At 51.3% G+C, this 22,746-nt stretch overlaps 1 protein-coding gene across 1 annotated transcript in view; it reads right to left on the bottom strand.

Annotated features, from left to right (window-relative positions):
* LOC149427584 (protein sel-1 homolog 3-like) overlaps positions 1-22,746 on the bottom strand; it is a 154,023-nt gene that overhangs the window by 65,026 nt on the left and 66,251 nt on the right. Inside the window, exons 10-15 of the mRNA XM_089667878.1 lie at positions 19,882-20,087; positions 16,401-16,580; positions 13,300-13,419; positions 12,394-12,534; positions 3,259-3,321; positions 1,400-1,573 (exon numbers count right to left, since the gene is read on the bottom strand). Coding sequence (XP_089524004.1) covers positions 1,400-1,573; positions 3,259-3,321; positions 12,394-12,534; positions 13,300-13,419; positions 16,401-16,580; positions 19,882-20,087 — 884 coding nt within the window. The remainder of the gene's footprint in view (positions 1-1,399; positions 1,574-3,258; positions 3,322-12,393; positions 12,535-13,299; positions 13,420-16,400; positions 16,581-19,881; positions 20,088-22,746) is intronic.

The following is a 22,746-nucleotide window of genomic DNA, read 5'->3' as shown; positions in this document are numbered from 1 at the left end:
ATCTGCAGTAATGGTTCCGTCCAATGACCCATCTGTTATTATCTGTAGTAATGGTTCCGTCCAATGACCCGTCTGTTATTATCTGTAGTAATGGTTCCGTCCAATGACCCGTCTGTTATTATCTGTAGTAATGGTTCCGTCCAATGACCCGTCTGTTATTATCTGTAGTAATGGTACCGTCCAATGACCCGTCTGTTATTATCTGTAGTAATGGTTCCGTCCAATGACCCGTCTGTTATTATCTGTAGTAATGGTTCCGTCCAATGACCCGTCTGTTACCATCTGCAGTAATGGTTCCGTCCAATGACCCGTCTGTTACCATCTGTAGTAATGGTTCCGTCCAATGACCCGTCTGTTATTATCTGTAGTAATGGTTCCGTCCAATGACCCGTCTGTTATTATCTGTAGTAATGGTTCCGTCCAATGACCCGTCTGTTACCATCTGCAGTAATGGTTCCGTCCAATGACCCGTCTGTTACCATCTGTAGTAATGGTTCCGTCCAATGACCCGTCTGTTATTATCTGTAGTAATGGTTCCGTCCAATGACCCGTCTGTTATTATCTGCAGTAATGGTTCCGTCCAATGACCCGTCTGTTATTATCTGTAGTAATGGTTCCGTCCAATGACCCGTCTGTTACCATCTACAGTAATGGTTCCGTCCAATGACCCGTCTGTTATTATCTGTAGTAATGGTTCCGTCCAATGTCCCGTCTGTTATTATCTGCAGTAATGGTTCCGTCCAATGTCCCGTCTGTTACCATCTGCAGTAATGGTTCCGACTAAGGGGTTCAATGGAGGAACAATAAAATAATAACACCCCAAAGTCTGCACTCAGTACACTGATGGATCCCACATTTCTGGCACCAGCTGGTACACCCTTCAGTATCAGGTGGGTTCTTCAAGGGAGGGCTGGGGTTCTTCCACACCCACCTATGGGGATCGTGGGCTGAGAGGAGCCAAGTCTCCATGTGGACCTGGAAGCTCTCCTGGAAGCTCTCCTGGAAGTTCTCCTGGAAGCTCTCCTGGAAGCTCTCCTGGAAGCTCTCCTGGAAGCTCTCCTGGAATCTCTCCTGGAATCTCTCCTGGAAGCTCTCCTGGAAGCTCTCCTGGAAGCTCTCCTGGAAGCTCTCCTGGAACTTCTCCTGGAAGCTCTCCTGGAAGCTCTCCTGGAAGTTCTCCTGGAAGTGAGATCACAGCCCGCATGTTTGCCGGACCTAACAGTTATTGAATGATCAAAAAACAGAAATACTTTTCTCAATTCCCCAGAATCCAGACTGAGCTTCTTCTCATGAATATTCCAGAGACTGAGGCTGGAGCTGCTGCCGGTGAATTTGGTTTGCTGTACATATGGCCGCACCCATGATCTGTTGTAGAATGGAGTAGACAATCTGGACTCACCATGTTCTTGGGCTTTCCGGGGTACAAGCCATGTAAGTGTAGGATTCCCAGGTTGAACGGAGCCTCAGGATTTCCCAGATCATCGGCTCTTTCCCAGAATTCAGCAGCTTTCTGATAGTTCTTTTCATACTGTTCATAGTACCAACCGAGGCTGTTGAGGGCCGGGACAAAGTCCTGGGGAGGAGACACTGGTCAATGTGACACCAAATCTAGTATTCCCCCATCTGAGCATGCAGGACCCAACAGGACCCAACAGGTGGAAGCCACACTGGCCCAAGTACCGGCCACCAAACAGGTCAAACCAGGGGTACCCTATGTACAAAGAATCAGAATGGAAAACATTTTTATGGAGATTTCCCATTTGTACCTATAGCTAGTCATCACGTGACCCCTGAATGTCACACAAGCCCCCAGAATGTCACACGAGCCCCCTGAATGTCACACAAGACCCCCAGAATGTCACACGAGCCCCTTGAATGTCACACAAGCCCCCCAGAATGTCACACAAGCCCCCCGAATGTCACACAAGCCCCCAAGAATGTCACACAAGCCCCCCAGAATGTCACACAAGACCCCCAGAATGTCACACAAGACCCCCAGAATGTCACACGAGCCCCCCGAATGTCACACGAGCCCCTTGAATGTCACACGAGCCCCCAGAATGTCACACGAGCCCCAGAATGTCACACAAGCCCCCAGAATGTCACACGAGCCCCCCTGAATGTCACACAAGCCCCCAGAATGTCACATGAGCCCCCCAGAATGTCACACGAGCCCCCCAGAAAGTCACACGAGCCCCCCTGAATGTCACACAAGCCCCCGGAATGTCACACGAGCCCCCTGAATGTCACACGAGCCCCCCAGAATGTCACACAAGCCCTCTGAATGTCACACAAGCCCCCCAGAATGTCACACAAGCCCTCTGAATGTCACACAAGCCCCCCAGAATGTCACACAAGCCCTCTGAATATCAGACAAGCCCCCCTGAATGTCACACAAGCCCCCCTGAATGTCACACAAGCCCCCCAGAATGTCACACAAGCCCCTTAGAATGTCACACAAGCCCCCCAGAATGTCACACAAGCCCCCCAGAATGTCACACGAGCCCCCCAGAATGTCACACGAGCCCCAGAATGTCACACGAGCCCCAGAATGTCACACGAGCCCCCCTGAATGTCAGACAAGCCCCCCTGAATGTCACACAAGCCCCCCAGAATGTCACACAAGCCCCTTAGAATGTCACACGAGCCCCCCAGAATGTCACACGAGCCCCAGAATGTCACACGAGCCCCCCTGAATGTCACACGAGCCCCCCTGAATGTCACACGAGCCCCCGGAATGTCACACGAGCCCCCAGAATGTCACACAAGCCCCCCTGAATGTCACACGAGCCCCCCTGAATGTCACACGAGCCCCCCTGAATGTCACACGAGCCCCCCGAATGTCACACGAGCCCCCCAATGTCACATGAGCCCCCGAATGTCACACGAGCCCCCCGAATGTCACGAGCCCCCCGAATGTCACACGAGCCCCCGAATGTCACACAAGCCCCCCTGAATGTCACACGAGCCCCCTGAATGTCACACGAGCCCCCCTGAATGTCACACGAGCCCCCCAAATGTCACACAAGCCCCCCTGAATGTCACACGAGCCCCCCAAATGTCACACGAGCCCCCCAAATGTCACAAAAGCACACACAATGTCACACGAGCCCCCCAAATGTCACACCAGCCCCCCAAATGTCACACCAGGCCCCTGAATGTGAACTTTCTGTACTGGGAAACAAATGCTGAAAGTGTGAGCGGCCATTGTGGGGAGATCATGGATCCATTCACCAGAATCCCGTCATATCATCCTACCAAGTCTGCTGCCTTCCCCAGATACTCCAGAGCCTTCGGGATGTCCTGCCTCACTCCTTGTCCCTGAAATATGAAGCATCAGAGGAACAACCAATACTGTACACTATATACACAACAAATGTCATAGAAAGATGGCGACCAAAAGGGCCCAAGAATGAATGAACGCTGAGGAAGACGAAGGAGGAGCTGACACTCTAATGTCCCCTCCCCCACAGTCCCATCGGTCTCCGTATCAGAGGAGCTTACGCTCTAATGTCCCCTCCCCCACAGTCCCATCAGTCTCTGTACCAGAGGAGCTTACGCTCTAATGTCCCCGCCCCCCACAGTCCCATCAGTCTCTGTACAGAGGAGCTTACACTCTAATGTCCCCTCCCCCCGCAGTCCCATCAGTCTCTGTACCAGAGGAGCTTACGCTCTAATGTCCCCTCCCCCACAGTCCCATCAGTCTCTGTACAGAGGAGCTTACACTCTAATGTCCCCTCCCCCGCAGTCCCATCAGTCTCTGTACAGAGGAGCTTACACTCTGCACCAGAGAGGTTGTGCTGCAGGTGCTCTCCCTCTCCAGGCACTAGGGGGCCAGGCCTGCTCGCCTGGCCCCAGAAACATGGCCTCTTCTGGGCTAGGCTCAGACCATGCTCCCCCTGAGGGACCCAGCTTGCCTTCCCATACTTTACCAGCACCTGAAGACCTTGGCTGTGGCCCTAAAAGTGGGGAATCCCTCCCTGTCTTTAGAGAGCGGGTTGCTGATTATCTGGTGAGAATCGCAAAGGAGGAGGAAAAGTTGGTGAGTCTGAAAACTGACTACAAGAAAAAGAAAGTTCTCCATGACAAGTCATGGAGCAGCAAGAGGCAGAGCATGAAGCCGGAGAGGAAGGGTTTGGAGGACGTCATGGAGCAGCAAGAGGCAGAGCATGAAGCCGAAGATGAAGGGTTTGGAGGACGTCATGGAGCAGCAAGAGGCAGAGCATGAAGCCGGAGATGAAGGGTTTGGAGGACGTCATGGAGCAGCAAGAGGCAGAGCATGAAGCCGGAGATGAAGGGTTTGGAGGACGTCATGGAGCAGCAAGAGGCAGAGCATGAAGCCGGAGATGAAGGGTCTGGAGGACGTCATGGAGCAGCAAGAGGCAGAGCATGAAGCCGGAGATGAAGGGTCTGGAGGTCGCCATTAAGAAGCAGCAGAATCTGGTAAAGACGCTGAAGGAGAAGAGCGGAGCTTTCAGAGAAAAGTTCCGGAATGAGGAAAGGTTCCGGAAGATGAAGGGAGACTCCGGTAAGGATCCAGCATCGGCGGTGGCAGTACGGGTGGAGAGCGAGGAGGGGGTCCTGGATGCTGCCCCTGCTATCCCATCCACCTCAGGATCTGCTTCCCTGGAGGAAATGTCAGCCTCTGCCCCCCTCCCTCCACAGCAAGCTGGAGGAACAGCACAGGAGGTAGAGGAACATGGCGGAGGGCTGCTAAAGTACATTGAGGAATTGGAGTCTTCCCTAATTGGAAGAACTTTCCGCTTTTCTGAGGACTCTGAGGATGAAGATGACGGTGAGGACTCTGTACCTGGTCCTGTAAAGGAGAAAAAAACAGAAAAGCTGCGCTTTATTAAAAGTGCCATTTTGGACTCCAGTGTGGACAGCCATGTGCATTGCAGTGTTTTGGAGGGAAATCCTCCTGTGTGTGCACAGAGCTCTGCAGGGAAGATGGCTGCTGTGCCTGCAGGACTGCACTCTGCTGGGACTGTGGACTCTGATACCAGGAACCCTGTGACTGTGGACTCTGCTGGGGGGAAGGTAAAGGAGGGATCTGACACACTTGCTGGACAATCCCTGCTGATGGCTGCAAATGCAGCAGAAAATGGTGGGAGGGAAATTGTCAGCAGCACTCTGAAAGGGGTTGCTGAAACCCAGGGGAGAGTGACCAGGAGTGGAAGGCTTTTGCCTAAGAGGAGTATGTTGGGGGAGGGGGAGACAGGAGCATCTGGTGTGAGTGGGTCTGCTGGGAGCAGTAGTGCCACGAGTGAAAGGAAACATATGGATGATAAGAGTGCTTGCAATGCTGGAAAGGGGAATGCCTGTGTGTTGGTGGATGGAGTGACTGCTGCTGCCTCTAATGGTGGTTTGCAGAGCGGGGGCTCTGAGGTTCCTGCAACCAATGGGCAGGGTGCAGCTTTAAGGTCCACTACATCTAATGCTGCAAATAAGACCTATGATGGGGCTCTGGCTGGGAGGAGGGGGTCACATCATGTTGTCAGCTCTGGGGGGAGGTCTGCTGCAGGTCTGCCATCTGCACCCCTGTCCTTCAGGAGGAGGAATTTGGTGCAGCTCAGATGGGAAGGTGGGGGTGCTCCCCCGGTCAGGATGTTGGTGGTGGACAGGATTTTGGAGATGGGGTTTAGGGCAGATGACATCTTCGCCTTGATCAGCCCTGTAGGATCCTATGAATATGATCTGTCCTTTGTGCGCCCCGAGTCTCTGGATATATTCTGGGAGAAGTATGAACACGTGTATGGGGGTCTGCCGGAGTGGAGGGGACTCGTCCCAAAGGTGGTCTCACGCCAACCTCTAGTGAAGACGGTCACCATTCTAGTACGGAATGAGTCCATTCCTTCGGCTGACTTGGCTGTCTGGCTGAGGAGATTTGGGGAGCTACTTGCACCCCTGAAGAAGATTGTGGATGAGAGAGGGATATGGACTGGTGGGTGGTCGGTGCAGATGAGGTTGTATGTGTGTGGGAATGTGGTCCAGCATCTGCCCTCCTCAGCCTTCATTGGGAAGGACAGGATTGTGGTGTTCTACCCTGGACAGCCCAAGCTCTGCAATAAGTGCGGTTCTCGGGGTCACTTCGCCTCCTCATGTCCAGAGATGAAGTGCTCCCTATGTCAGGATCTGGGGCATCTGGTTCTCGGGGTCACTTCGCCTCCTCATGCCCAGAGATGAAGTGCTCTCTGTGTCAGGATCTGGGGCATCTGGTTCTCGGGGTCACTTGGCCCCCTCATGTCCAGAGATGAAGTGCTCCCTATGTCAGGATCTGGGGCATCTGGTTCTCGGGGTCACTTGGCCTCCTCATGTCCAGAGATGAAGTGCTCCCTATGTCAGGATCTGGGGCATCTGGTTCTCGGGGTCACTTCGCCTCCTCATGTCCAGAGATGAAGTGCTCCCTATGTCAGGATCTGGGGCACCTGGCTAAGGATTGTAATATCATCAGGTGCAATCTGTGTGATAAGGTTGGCCATTCGTACAACCGGTGCCCTGAGGCCATGCACAACCAGTCAGCTTTGGTGGAAGAGTTTTTTCGTCTGGACATGGAGGAGGCAGAGGAGAGGGAGGCTGTGCCAGGGGTCCCCAATGTCTCTGTCCCTGTGGTCCCAGTGTCTGATGGTCCCTCTAATGTGTCATCTCCGTGTGTTGTGCCCCCTGAGTCAGTGTCCGTGGATGTTGTGTCTGATCCTCCTGTGTCAGTTTCCTCAGAGGTAGTGGGGGCTGTGGAGGGAACTGGACCAATGTGTATGGTTGCACCGACCCCCCCTCCCCGGCGTCGGAGGGTCAGAGCGCGTGAGGCGCTGGGGGGTGGAGTGAATGATGGTGGGGGTGTTGGGGTGAAGGTTGGGGGGACTGCTGTGGTGAGTGGAGAGAGTGGGGTGGATGATGTTGTTGGTGATGGTGGAAGGGAAGGGGAGGGGGCTTTGCGGTCCGGTTTATCAAATGATGATATGGAGTGGTTGGAGGCAAAAAGGAAGTCTGGGAAGAAGAAGCGGAAGAAGGATGTGCCTGTACCTGACCCTGGGAGGGTGGAGGTGTCAAACACATTTGATGTGTTATCTGAGGTGGAGGATGAGGGATCTTCAGGGGATGAGTCTCTGGTTTCCATGGAGGAGGAAACACAGAGGACTATGAAGCGTGTAGGGTCTCCAAGTAGGGAGGGGGGTAAGCAGGCTAAGAAACGGGTACCTCGATCATCCTGATGGCGGTTCCCACTCCTTTGAAGGTGGCGACCATTAATGTCTCCAGCATAAAATCAGTAAGCGCTCGTAACATGGCCTTATTTTTGCTCAGCAGGTTTGATGCTGACATTTTCTTTTTGCAGGAGACCAGGTTGTCCAGTTTGGGGGATGTTCATATGGCGAAGAAGGAGTGGAGGCGCGGCCCCTCCTTCTGGTCTCTTGCGGCCGAGCCTTACACTGGAGTTGCGGTACTTTTTTCCGGCATGGTAACCTGTCGGCGGATTATTGAGGTAGAAATGGGGAGATGCATGGTCTTAGACGTCTCCATGGGGGGGCAGGACCTGCGCCTGATTAACATCTATGGGCCCCAGACAAAATGGGACAGGAAATGCCTCTTCATGAAGATCAAGCCTTTCCTTTGTACAGCCCAGCAAGTTGTCTTCGGTGGTGACTTTAACACCGTCACTAGGACTAAGGACAGGAGAGGGACCGGAGTCAGGCTGGACTGTGACGCCTAGAGAGGCAGGTCTGGTTGATGTGCACATTCATTGCTGCCCAGACGACACGGGATTCACTTTTCAGCGAGGTTCCAGTCAGAGTAGAATAGATAGGTTTTTTTTAAAGGGGAACTCCGCCTTCTCGGCACCAGTGTGTCAGGCGGTGGAGTTTTCCGATCACTGTATTCTGTCTGTGACTCTGAGTGGCCCCGATACACCACCTAAGGGGAGGGGTACCTGGAAGCTGAATTCGGCACTCCTGGACGATGAGAAGGTGAGTCAATCCTTTGAGGATTTTTTTCAGGCACAGGTATCAATCATGGACGTTTGCAGCAGTAAGTCCGAGTGGTGGGAGCTTACAAAACGAAGGATCGTTGGGTTCAAGGCCATAGGAAGGAATAAACAGCTTGATAAGTATGTCACCTACCAGCGTCTGCGGAGGAAGCTCGATCGGCTTGTCTCGAATAATGGAGATCCGGGGGGCGATCTCTGAGGTTACACTCCTCCTCAGGCAGTGTCAATATGACAGGCATGCCTCTTTGGTTCTGGAAAGGGATTATGGGAAATATCACTCACCCGACCCTTACCAGAACTGCAAACAAGGTAGAGCAGTTAAGTCAGTTGTAGGCCTGGTTGACAGTACGGGTTCCCTGACAAAGTCCAAGTCAGGGATCCTGGAAACCTCCAGGTCATATTATGCTGACCTCCTGGGTAGGAGGGACCTCGATCGGGCAAGCATGTCGGGTTTTCTGGACTCTACTCCAGGACTGGGAAATGGCAGTTCTCCTGTGAGTCCTGGGTAGGAGGGACCTCGATCGGGCGAGCATGTCGGGTTTTCTGGACTCTACTCCAGGACTGGGAAATGGCAGTTCTCCTGTGAGGTGACAGAGGACATCACGGCAGATGAGGTGGTGAAAGCTATTGATCAGCTTGCCATGAAGAAGTCGCCTGGGCCAGACGGATTGACAGCCGAGTTTTATAAGCACTTTAAGGTGACTCTGGCCCCATTGTTGGTGGAGGTGTTTAATGGCTGTCTGAGAGAGGGTTCGCTCTCTCCCTCCATGCGACAATCTGCAGTGATTCTTCTGTCAAAGGGTAAGGATTCCTCGAGAATTGAGAATTGGCGGCCCATTAGCCTTCTCAATGTTGATAGGAAGATATTGGCAAAAATTATTTTCTGGCGTTTATCGTCTGTTGCGGGCAATTTACTTTCTCGCCATCAGCACTGTTCGGTTCAGGGAAGAAGCACTTTTTCAGCGGTGTTAGCTGTCCGGGAGGCCCTGGAGCGGTGCAGGGCTGCAGGCTGGGGAAAGTTCCTGCTGGCATTGGATCAGGCCAAAGCTTTTGATCGAGTCAATCATGAGTACCTATGGCTGCTTCTTGGCAAGTATGGCCTGGAGGGGGGCTTTATCGATTGGCTAAAGACCTTATACAGAGGGGCTGAAAGCTTCATGCTTGTGAATGGTTGGATTGGACGACCCTTTGAGGTTGGCTCAGGTGTGCGTCAGGGGTGTCCTTTGAGTCCTCTGCTATATGCGTTTGTAATCGATCCCTTCATTCGGAGGTTAGAGAGCGGACCATTGTGTGGAGTTCCTTTGGGCATTCCTGGGGAGCCCCCTCTGAGGGTCGTGGCCTATGCTGATGACGTGTCTGTTTTCATCTCCGGGACGCAGGAGGTGGAGGAGATGGTCTCGGTGATGGAACAGTATGCTGACGCAGGAGGCAGAGGAGGTGGTCTCGGTGATGGAACAGTATGCTGAGGCAGGAGGCGGAGGAGGTGGTCTCGGTGATGGAACAGTATGCTGAGGCAGGAGGCGGAGGAGGTGGTCTCGGTGATGGAACAGTATGCTGAGGCAGGAGGCGGAGGAGGTGGTCTCGGTGATGGAACAGTACGCTGAGGCAGGAGGTGGAGGAGGTGGTCTCGGTGATGGAACAGTATGCTGAGGCAGGAGGTGGAGGAGGTGGTCTCGGTGATGGAACAGTATGCTGAGGCAGGAGGCGGAGGAGGTGGTCTCGGTGATGGAACAGTATGCTGAGGCAGGAGGTGGAGGAGGTGGTCTCGGTGATGGAACAGTATGCTGAGGCAGGAGGCGGAGGAGGTGGTCTCGGTGATGGAACAGTATGCTGAGGCAGGAGGCAGAGGAGGTGGTCTCGGTGATGGAACAGTATGCTGAGGCAGGAGGTGAAGGAGGTGGTCTCTATGATGGAACAGTATGCTGAGGCATCTGGCTCAAAGATCAATCAGGATAAGAGTGAGGTTTTCTGGATGGGAGAGGAAGGTGAAGGCTTTACCCTTCCGGACGCCTTCCCAGAGCCCCAGCAGGAAATTAAAGTATTAGGCATCAGATTTGGTCCCGGTGATTACGGCCTTGTAAATTGGGTAAGCAGGCTACAAGATGCCGATGCCAAGGTGGCCAGCTGGAAGGATTGGAAACTCTCTTACAGGGAAAGGATTGACCTGATTAAAACTTCCCTGATCCCGGTATTTCTGTATGTCAGCTTTGTCTGTGTTCCAGTGTCTCTCTATGCGAGGATCTACAGTTGTTTCTTCCAGCTGTTATGGGGGCACAAACTGAACCTCATTAAGAGGTCTGTAACCTACCTTCCCAGGCGGATGGGTGGCCTAGGTATGGTCAACCCGGTGGTTTTCTTTTCTCTGATGTTTTTGAAACATAATTTTGGTAGCATGCTGGCAGAGGAACCGCCTGGGTGGGTTGGTATTTTTCAGTCCTGGTTTAGGCCTTTTCTACGGAGCTGGGAGAATGGTGGGCCAGTGAGAAGCCTGAGGGTCCAACATGGTAAGCTCCCGGCTTATGTTGCCCCGTGTCTGAAAATGCTTCGGCAATGGCGAGTGACGGCGGAGGAAATTAAATCTCTTCCTAGGAAGGCCCTGGAGAGGAGGGTTGTTGAATCTGCCTTTAGCGAGCCATTGGCCTTGAGGGATTGCCCAGGCCCGGTTATGAGGGAGGGTCTGCGTTTGATGAATCTGGAGAGAATCCCTTTAAAGTTTCGGGATTTGGCCTGGCTCTCGTTCCATGGCAGACTCTATGTGAAGGGCAACCTGAAGCATCGCTCTGCGGAGAACCGTGGTTGTCCAAGAGTGGAGTGCGGTGGGGTGGAGGAGACGATGGACCATTTCTTGCTTCAGTGCCCCTTCAATATAGAAGTCTACAAGCGGGTGGGTGGGGCTCTGGGGATCCCTTTCCTTTCCCGCTTGAGTTACGCGGAGTGGTCTTACGGAGCCTTTCAGACTCACCGGGATTTTGATTTTGAGACACTTTTTCTAGTTAGCTTAGTAGTCCGTTACCACACGTGGAATGCACGGTGTCAGGTTTCCATTCGCAAAAAAGTCCTTCCTGTCGAGGTGGTGGTGAACAACATTCTGGGTGAGGTTGGGAAGATTCGGGGTCTTGAGAAGGACAGGTGGCGGCCGGGAGCCTGGACAAAGGCGTGGAGGAATGTCAGGTCCCCGTAGCTGCTGTCTGTCAGTCTCTGGGGGCGTGGCTTCTCTTTCTGTCCTTTCACGTCCCCTAGATTTTGTAACATCAGATTTTTGAAGAAATGCGACATGCATGGGATTGATGTGTGGGATCAATGTGTGGGATCAGTGTGTGGGATCAATGTGTGGGATCGATGTGTGGGATCAATGTATGGGATGAATGTGTGGGATCGATGTATGGGATGAATGTGTGGGATGAATGTATGGGATGAATGTGTGGGATGAATGTATGGGATGAATGTATGGGATGAATGTGTGGGATCAATGTGTGGGATCAGTGTGTGGGATCAGTGTGTGGGATCAGTGTGTGGGATCAATGCGTGGGATCAATGTGTGGGATGAATGTTTAATCGTTTCTTAGCCTGAGGGGTGTTTAGGTGACGTCAGGATTTGTTATTTTGCTGAAGTAGCTGGTTTTGTTTAATTATATATATTTTATTCTGTATTTATGGAAATAGGATTTTTATGATGTTTTTTGTTTGCAAGATTTTAATAAACAAAAAATTTACACTCTAATGTCCCCTCCCCCACAGTCACATCAGTCTCTGTACCAGAGGAGCTTACACTCTAATGTCCCCTCCCCCACAGTCCCATCAGTCTCTGTACCAGAGGAGCTTACACTCTAATGTCCCCTCCCCCGCAGTCCCATCAGTCTCTGTACCAGAGGAGCTGACACTCTAATGTCCCCTCCCCCACAGTCACATCAGTCTCTGTACCAGAGGAGCTTACACTCTAATGTCCCCTCCCCCACAGTCCCATCAGTCTCTGTATCAGAGGAGCTTACACTCTAATGTCCCCTCCCCCGCAGTCCCATCAGTCTCTGTACCAGAGGAGCTTACACTCTAATGTCCCCTCCCCCACAGTCACATCAGTCTCTGTATCAGAGGAGCTTACACTCTAATGTCCCCTCCCCCACAGTCCCATCAGTCTCTGTACAGAGGAGCTTACACTCTAATGTCCCCTCCCCCGCAGTCCCATCAGTCTCTGTACACAGGAGCTTACACTCTAATGTCCCCTCCCCCACAGTCCCATCAGTCTCTGTACACAGGAGCTTACACTCTAATGTCCCCTCCCCCGCAGTCACACACTATTATTATACATGTATATAGCTCTGGCCTATTTGGGGGGACAGGGGACCCCTCAGCACAGAGATCCCCCCCCCCATTGTATGGACCCCCTGATTGGCAGGAATGAAGGTCGCACTCACCCGTAATAGGACGACTCCATAGTCATACATCATAACGGGGTCCCTCTGCTGCATCGCCCCCTTTTCATAGAACTTCACAGCGACTTCCGGATTGGAGGAAATTCCCTGCTGACCCCAGAAGAGCATCCGGCTGACAGCATGCTGGAGAAGAAACATGGATGAATGATTGTACTGCGCTACTGCCACTGTGTGCAAACATCCTGCAGGAGAGAACTGTCACTATCAATCATACAACTTCCTACCTGCTGGGATCACCAGGACAGCCGACAGATACAGAGAATTCCACCCGGCATCCGGGACAGGAGATACCGAGAATTCCACCCGGCATCCGGGACAGGAGATACCGAGAATGACACCCGGCATCCGGGACAGGAGATACCGAGAATGACACCCGGCATCCGGGACAGGAGATACCGAGAATTCCACCCGGCATCCGGGACAGGAGATACCGAGAATTCCACCCGGCATCCGGGACAGGAGATACCGAGAATTCCACCCGGCATCCGGGACAGGAGATACCGAGAATGACACCCGGCATCCGGGACAGGAGATACCGAGAATGACACCCGGCATCCGGGACAGGAGATACCGAGAATGACACCCGGCATCCGGGACAGGAGATACCGAGAATGACACCCGGCATCCGGGACAGGAGATACCGAGAATGACACCCGGCATCCGGGACAGGAGATACCGAGAATGACACCCGGCATCCGGGACAGGAGATACCGAGAATGACACCCGGCATCCGGGACAGGAGATACCGAGAATGACACCCGGCATCCGGGACAGGAGATACCGAGAATGACACCCGGCATCCGGGACAGAAGATACCGAGAATTCCACCCGGCATCCGGGACAGGAGAAGTGGGACTGTGCAGAGTCCATACATACAGAGATCAGTACCTGGGCAGAGGACACTCCTTGCTTGGCCTGGAATCTCAGCCACATGAACAGGTCATCATTCTCCTTCGTTTGCTGCTTCAGGACGTTCTCATCAGTCAGACGGACGTGTTCTACGTAGGACTGGAAGGAGGAACCGGGAGAGACAGCAATCAGCTACACAGATTGCCAAATATGGAGGAACATCCATCTATACTCCCTCCAGGTGACCTCCCGGGTCTGTACCCCCGCTGTGCCCATTATGAGGGGTTCCCACCATCCCTGTGCTGAGTTCCCGGGTCTGTACCCCCGCTGTGCCCATTATGAGGGGTTCCCACCATCCCTGTGCTGAGTTCCCGGGTCTGTACACCCGCTGTGCCCATTATGAGGGGTTCCCACCATCCCTGTGCTGAGTTCCCGGGTCTGTACACCCGCTGTGCCCATTATGAGGGGTTCCCACCATCCCTGTGCTGAGTTCCCGGGTCTGTACACCCGCTGTGCCCATTATGAGGGGTTCCCACCATCCCTGTGCTGAGTTCCCGGGTCTGTACACCCGCTGTGCCCATTATGAGGGGTTCCCACCATCCCTGTGCCGAGTTCCCGGGTCTGTACCCCCACTGTGCCCATTATGAGGGATTCCCACCATCCCAGTGCCCATTATGAGGGGTTCCCACCATCCATGTGAGGAGATCTCACTGCTGATTCCCCTGAGAGGTATTATTCGGCAATATCTGACTCCCCCTTTCAGGCCGGTGTCACCCGTTTCGGCTTGTATGGGAGAAGTGTGAACAGTTGACTTTTATGAATCTTTCCGCAGATTTCTGTCAGCCTTCAGCTCCGGTCTGGAAATGTTCTCCATCAGTCCTGATGGGGGGCTGACTGTCCCGACACACAAGCTTCAAGGAGTGCTGAGGTCTGCTAGTAGCCATTGAAAGTGACAATCAGCACTCCCATTATCTGTGTCCAACATTTACAGACCAGAGCTGAATGGTATTTTAAGGGCTCATTTACACTTACGTTTGAGGGGCAGTAAAACGCAATGGTTGAGCAACTGTTTTATCCAACCCCTCACTAGCCACTCCCCCTGTCACTGCCGAGGCATCAGCCGGAGGTGTACACATGGTGGGGGTGAGATGCTTCACAGCCGTGGCAGCAATTCTACCCCATGTCGTGCTCATGTGAATGGTGCCACGCTGCAACCACACTGCGATGTGATTATCCGGTCATTCTAGGGTTAATATACAATGATACACCTCCTGTCTGAAGAGTGATCTGACCACGGATTGTGCTTCAGATGGTAAAGCGAGCGTAAAGGAGCCCTTCAGCCAAGCTGGTTCTGCAAACGCTCCATACCAAGGTGGCTGAAAGCTCTACAAACGCTCCATACCAAGCTGGCTGAAAGCTCTACAAACGCTCCATACCAAGCTGGCTCTACAAACACTCCATACCAAGCTGGCTCTACAAATGCTCCATAGCAAGCTGGCTGAAAGCTCTACAAACATTCCATACCAAGCTGGCTCTACAAACGTTCCATACCAAGCTGGCTCTACAAACGCTCCATACCAAGCTGGCTCTACAAACGCTCCATACCAAGCTGGCTGAAAGCTCTACAAACATTCCATACCAAGCTGGCTCTACAAACGTTCCATACCAAGCTGGCTCTACAAACGTTCCATACCAAGCTGGCTCTACAAACGCTCCATACCAAGCTGGCTGAAAGCTCTACAAACGCTCCATACCAAGCTGGCTCTACAAACACTCCATACCAAGCTGGCTCTACAAACGCTCCATAGCAAGCTGGCTGAAAGCTCTACAAACACTCCATACCAAGCTGGCTCTACAAACGCTCCATAGCAAGCTGGCTGAAAGCTCTACAAACATTCCATACCAAGCTGACTCTACAAACGCTCCATAGCAAGCTGGCTCTACAAACGTTCCATACCAAGCTGGCTCTACAAACGCTCCATAGCAAGCTGGCTCTACAAACGCTCCATACCAAGCTGGCTCTACAAACGCTCCATACCAAGCCGGCTCTACAAACGCTCCATACCAAGCTGGCTGAAAGCTCTACAAACATTCCATACCAAGCTGGCTCTACAAACGCTCCATACCAAGCCGGCTCTATAAACGCTCCATACCAAGCTGGCTGAAAGCTCTACAAACGCTCCATACCAAGCTGGCTCTACAAACACTCCATACCAAGCCGGCTCTACAAACGCTCCATAGCAAGCTGGCTGAAAGCTCTACAAACATTCCATACCAAGCTGGCTCTACAAACGCTCCATAGCAAGCTGGCTCTACAAACGCTCCATACCAAGCCGGCTCTACAAACGCTCCATACCAAGCTGGCTGAAAGCTCTACAAACATTCCATACCAAGCTGGCTCTACAAACGTTCCATACCAAGCTGGCTCTACAAACGCTCCATACCAAGCCGGCTCTACAAACGCTCCATACCAAGCCGGCTCTACAAACGTTCCATATCAAGCTGGCTGAAAGCTCTACAAACGCTCCATACCAAGCTGGCTGAAAGCTCTACAAACGCTCCATACCAAGCTGGCTCTACAAACACTCCATACCAAGCTGGCTCTACAAACATTCCATACCAAGCTGGCTCTACAAACGCTCCATACCAAGCCGGCTCTACAAACGCTCCATACCAAGCTGGCTGAAAGCTCTACAAACATTCCATACCAAGCTGGCTCTACAAACGTTCCATACCAAGCCGGCTCTACAAACGTTCCATACCAAGCTGGCTCTACAAACGCTCCATACCAAGCCGGCTCTACAAACGCTCCATACCAAGCTGGCTGAAAGCTCTACAAACATTCCATACCAAGCTGGCTCTACAAACGTTCCATACCAAGCTGGCTCTACAAACGCTCCATACCAAGCTGGCTGAAAGCTCTACAAACACTCCATACCAAGCTGGCTCTACAAACGCTCCATACCAAGCTGGCTCTACAAACGCTCCATACCAAGCCGGCTCTACAAACGCTCCATACCAAGCTGGCTGAAAGCTCTACAAACGCTCCATACCAGGCGGCTGTTCACACGTGGTGCTCATACATGTCCACGTTCTGCTTCTGGGTGGAGTTGTCCTCCAGGGAGGGGATCATACAACACCTGATGTTTGCCGGGTGTCACGCGGTCAGTCATGGTCTGCTGGGCGATGTTGGCGTAGTAGCCATAGGACAGGTCGTAGTCTAGTGGGTAGCCATCCACTCCCATGTGGTGTTTGTGTCCCAGAGACAGCTGGGCGAGACGATCGTCTTCCTGAGCCGAGAGAAGGCTGAACTTCAAGGCCTGAAGAGAGACAGACCCACATGATGTCAGGTGTTCTTGCTGTGTGTGTCCCTGGTGGGGAGATTCCCCCTCTGTGTCCCCGGTAGGGAGATTCCCCCTCTCTGTTTCCCCGGTAGAGAGAGTCCCCTTTTCTGTGTCCCCGGTGGGGAGATTCTACCTCTGTGTCCCCAGTAGAGATTCCCTCTCCCTGTGTCCCCAGTAAGGAGATTCCCCCTCTGTGTCCCCCATTGGTGAGAGTCCCCCTCTCTATGTGTCCATGTTAGTGAGATTCCCCCTCTCTCTGTATCCCTGTTGGGGAGATTCCCCCTCTCTTTGTTCCCGGTAGGAAGATTCCCCCTCTCTGTGTCCTCGGTAGATTCCCCCTCTGTGTCTCTGGTAGGGAGATTCCCCCTCTGTGCCCCCGTAGGGAGAAAACCCTCTCTATGTTTCCCCGGTGGGGAGATTCCCCCTCTCTGTGTCCCCGGTAGAGAGATCCCCCCCCTTCTGTGTCCCCGATAGAGAGATTTCCCCTCTGTGTCCCCGGTAGGGAGATTCCCTCCCTCTGTGTCTCCGGTAGGGAGATTCCCCCCCCTCTGTGTCCCCGGTAGGGAGATTCCCCCCCCTCTGTGTCCCCGGTGGGGAGATTCCTCCTCTGTGTCCCCGGTAGAGAGATTCCCCCCTGTGTCCCCGGTGGGGAGATTCCCCCCCTCTGTGTCCCCGGTAGGGAGATTCCCCCCCTCTGTGTCTCCGTTAGGGAGATTCCCCCCCTCTGTGTCTCCGTTAGGGAGATTCCCCCCCTCTGTGTCCCCGGTGGGGAGATTCCTTCTCACTATGTGTCCCCGGTGACCGTTATAATTGAGAGTAAAGAAAATCCCAAATGTTGGCTTGTCCCCAGAACAAGAATAGAAGGAAATCTTTCAATGGGGACACTGGTTCTGGTGACCTGGGGGGAGGAAGTTTCTCTCACTTCCTGTTTTGGCGATGGGACAGGAAGTGAAGGGGAATCCCCCCAATGACATCGTTGTCTATTATTGGCGGAAGAGGATTTATATCTGTGTGATTTCTGATATTTTCATCCAATATTTGTATTTCCTTCATGGAACTTCGTTGTTTCTGATCCGCCCCGTGTGTCCTGTGAGAGCCGCTTCCCTGACTTGTCTGCTGCGGGGAGAGCATGCCGAATTCTTTGCCACAGGGAAAACCCCGACTTCTATGCTGTAGGGAGAGCTTTGACTTCTATGCTGCGGGGAGAGCGCCGACTTCTATGCTGCAGGGAGAGCTTTGACTTCTATGCTGCGGGAAGAGCGCGCTGAATTCTACGGCACAGGGAGAGCGCCGACTTCTATGCAGCGGGGAGTGCGCGCGGAATTCTACGCCACAGGGAGAATGCCGACTTCTATGCCGCAGGGAGAGCTCTGAATTCTATGCTGCGGGGAGAGCTCCGACTTCTACGCCGCGGGGAGAGAGCCGACTTCTACGCCACGGGGAGAGAGCCGACTTCTTTGCCACGGGGAGAGCGCCGACTTCTACGCCGCGGGGAGAGCGCCGACTTCTACGCCGCGGGGAGAGTGCCAACTTTTACGCCACGGGGAGAGAGCCGACTTCTACGCCACGGGGAGAGAGCCGACTTCTTTGCCACGGGGAGAGTGCCAACTTCTACGCCGCGGGGAGAGAGCCGACTTCTATGCTGCGGGGAGAGCGCCGACTTCTGTGCCGCGGAAAGAGAGCCGACTTATACGCCACGGGGAGAGCGCTGACTTCTGTGCCGCGGGGAGAGCTCCGACTTCTGTGCCGCGGGGAGAGCTCCGACTTCTATGCCGCGGGGAGAGCTCCGACTTCTATACCGCGGGGAGAGCGCCGACTTCTGTTCCTGCGGGGAGAGCTCCGACTTCTATACCGCGGGGAGAGCGCCGACTTCTGTTCCTGCGGGGAGAGCTCCGACTTCTATACCGTGGGGAGAGCGCCGACTTCTGTTCCTGCGGGGAGAGCTCCGACTTCTGTTCCTGCGGGGAGAGCTCCGACTTCTATACCGCGGGGAGAGCGCCGACTTCTGTTCCTGCGGGGAGAGCTCCGACTTCTATACCGTGGGGAGAGCGCCGACTTCTGTTCCTGCGGGGAGAGCTCCGACTTCTATGCCGCGGGGAGAGCGCCGACTTCTGTTCCTGCGGGGAGAGCTCCGACTTCTATACCGCGGGGAGAGCGCCGACTTCTGTTCCTGCGGGGAGAGCTCCGACTTCTATACCGTGGGGAGAGCGCCGACTTCTGTTCCTGCGGGGAGAGCTCCGACTTCTATACCGCGGGGAGAGCACCGACTTCTGTTCCTGCGGGGAGAGCTCCGACTTCTATACCGCGGGGAGAGCGCCGACTTCTGTTCCTGCGGGGAGAGCTCCGACTTCTATACCGTGGGGAGAGCGCCGACTTCTGTTCCTGCGGGGAGAGCTCCGACTTCTATGCCGCGGGGAGAGCTCCGACTTCTATACCGCGGGGAGAGCGCCGACTTCTGTTCCTGCGGGGAGAGCTCCGACTTCTATACCACGGGGAGAGCTCCGACTTCTGTGCCGCGGGGAGAGCTCCGACTTCTATACCGCGGGGAGAGCGCCGACTTCTGTTCCTGCGGGGAGAGCTCCAACTTCTATACCGCGGGGAGAGCGCCGACTTCTGTTCCTGCGGGGAGAGCTCTGACTTCTATACCGCGGGGAGAGCTCCGATTTCTATGCCGCGGGGAGAGAGCCGACTTCTATGCCGCGGGGAGAGCGCCGACTTCTATACCGCGGGGAGAGCGCCGACTTCTGTTCCTGCGGGGAGAGCTCTGACTTCTATACCGTGGGGAGAGCGCCGACTTCTGTTCCTGCGGGGAGAGCTCCGACTTCTATACCGCGGGGAGAGCGCCGACTTCTGTTCCTGCGGGGAGAGCTCTGACTTCTATACCGTGGGGAGAGCGCCGACTTCTGTTCCTGCGGGGAGAGCTCTGACTTCTATACCGCGGGGAGAGCTCTGACTTCTATACCGCGGGGAGAGCTCCGACTTCTATACCGCGGGGAGAGCTCCGACTTCTATACCGCGGGGAGAGCTCCGACTTCTATACCGCGGGGAGAGCTCCGATTTCTATGCCGCACAGACTAAGGCCCGTTTCTCATTAATGCGAGCCGTGCGGCCGGTGGTTGTGGGGTAACGGCAGGCCATTCATTTCTATGGGTCGCTGTACCCGCATGTCATGCAAGGAATAGGCGCATCTTCTGCAACACACATCCGCAGGGGAACCGCATGATCAATACGTTTCCATGTGCGGCTGTTCAGTCATGTGACTCTTCTCACCACGTACCTTGTCTTGGTCTCTCCTCACTCCCAGGCCGGTTTGGAAGAGGACAGACGCCAGGAAGAGTGCGGGACGGTACCCCAGGCAGCCGGCTTGTAGGAGAAGCGGCATAGACTTCTGGATCCGGGACAGACCATCGGGAGCCAGGACTCTTCTCAGGTACATCTGGTGCAGAGCTCGTCCAAAGAGCTCACCTGTGAAGTCCGTGTGACCTGAAGAAAAGAGAATGATGAGCTGTGCAATTACAGCGCCTCCTCTCATCCAATCACATTGTATCTTGCAGCAGTCCACCAAACTCAACTGTAAAATAGATGTTCTGATTGGTTGTTTTTATGGCAAAGTCGTTCCCCAGAGAGGAATCCGTATCTAGGAGCTGACACTACCAGATGCCCCCTATATACTTCATCAGCCCCTGTGCCCCTCTCTGATATACACTCCATATACAGAGGTGTATATATATACACAGTATACAGAGGAATATATATATATATACACACAGTATACAGAGGAACATATATATATATACACACAGTATACAGAGGAACATATATACACACACACAGTATACAGAGGAATATATACACACAGTATACAGAGGAATATATACACACAGTATACAGAGGAATATATACACACAGTATACAGAGGAATATATATATACACAGTATACAGAGGAATATATACACACAGTATACAGAGGAATATATATACACACAGTATACAGAGGAATATATATACACAGTATACAGAGGAATATATACACACAGTATACAGAGGAATATATATATACACAGTATACAGAGGAATATATACACACACAGTATACAGAGGAACATATATACACACAGTATACAGAGGAATATATATACACAGTATACAGAGGAATATATATACACACAGTATACAGAGGAATATATATATACACAGTATACAGAGGAATATATACACACAGTATACAGAGGAATATATACACACAGTATACAGAGGAATATATACACACAGTATACAGAGGAACATATACACACAGTATACAGAGGAATATATATACACACAGTATACAGAGGAATATATATACACAGTATACAGAGGAACATATACACACAGTATACAGAGGAATATATATACACACAGTATACAGAGGAATATACACACAGTATACAGAGGAATATATATATACACACATTATACAGAGGAACATATACACACAGTATACAGAGGAATATATATACACACAGTATACAGAGGAATATACACACAGTATACAGAGGAATATATATATACACAGTATACAGAGGAATATATACACAGTATACAGAGGAATATATATATACACAGTATACAGAGGAATATATATACACACAGTATACAGAGGAACATATATATACACACAGTATACAGAGGAACATATATATACACAGTATACAGAGGAATATATACACACAGTATACAGAGGAATATATATATACACAGTATACAGAGGAATATATATATATACACAGTATACAGAGGAATATATATACACACAGTATACAGAGGAATATATATACACACAGTATACAGAGGAATATATATATACACACAGTATACAGAGGAATATATATATACACACAGTATACAGAGGAATATATATACACACAGTATACAGAGGAATATATATATACACACAGTATACAGAGGAATATATATATATACACACAGTATACAGAGGAATATATATATATACACAGTATACAGAGGAATATATATATACACAGTATACAGAGGAATATATATATATACACACAGTATACAGAGGAATATATATATATACACAGTATACAGAGGAATATATATATACACAGTATACAGAGGAATATATATATACACAGTATACAGAGGAATATATATATACACACAGTATACAGAGGAATATATATATACACACAGTATACAGAGGAATATATATATACACAGTATACAGAGGAATATATATATACACAGTATACAGAGGAATATATATATACACAGTATACAGAGGAATATATATACACAGTATACAGAGGAATATATATACACACAGTATACAGAGGAATATATATACACACAGTATACAGAGGAACATATATATACACAGTATACAGAGGAATATATATACACAGTATACAGAGGAACATATATACACAGTATACAGAGGAATATATATACACACAGTATACAGAGGAACATATATATACACACAGTATACAGAGGAACATATACACACACAGTATACAGAGGAACATATACACACACAGTATACAGAGGAACATATATACACAGTATACAGAGGAATATATATACACACAGTATACAGAGGAACATATACACACAGTATACAGAGGAATATATATATACACACAGTATACAGAGGAACATATACACACAGTATACAGAGGAATATATATATACACACAGTATACAGAGGAATATATATACACACAGTATACAGAGGAATATATATATACACAGTATACAGAGGAATATATATACACAGTATACAGAGGAATATATATATACACAGTATACAGAGGAATATATATACACACAGTATACAGAGGAATATATATATACACAGTATACAGAGGAATATATATACACACAGTATACAGAGGAATATATATACACACAGTATACAGAGGAACATATATACACACAGTATACAGAGGAATATATATACACACAGTATACAGAGGAACATATATATACACAGTATACAGAGGAATATATATATACACAGTATACAGAGGAACATATATATACACAGTATACAGAGGAATATATATACACACAGTATACAGAGGAACATATATATACACAGTATACAGAGGAATATATATACACAGTATACAGAGG

The sequence above is a fragment of the Staurois parvus genome, unplaced genomic scaffold, assembly GCF_062004578.1.
Source record: "Staurois parvus isolate SC_StPar_1 unplaced genomic scaffold, SC_StPar_1.0 ptg003642l, whole genome shotgun sequence".
In the NCBI taxonomy this organism is placed as follows: Eukaryota; Metazoa; Chordata; class Amphibia; order Anura; family Ranidae; genus Staurois; species Staurois parvus.
The sequence above is the reverse complement of the archived record's forward strand: the minus strand, read 5'-3'. Positions and strand labels throughout refer to the sequence as shown.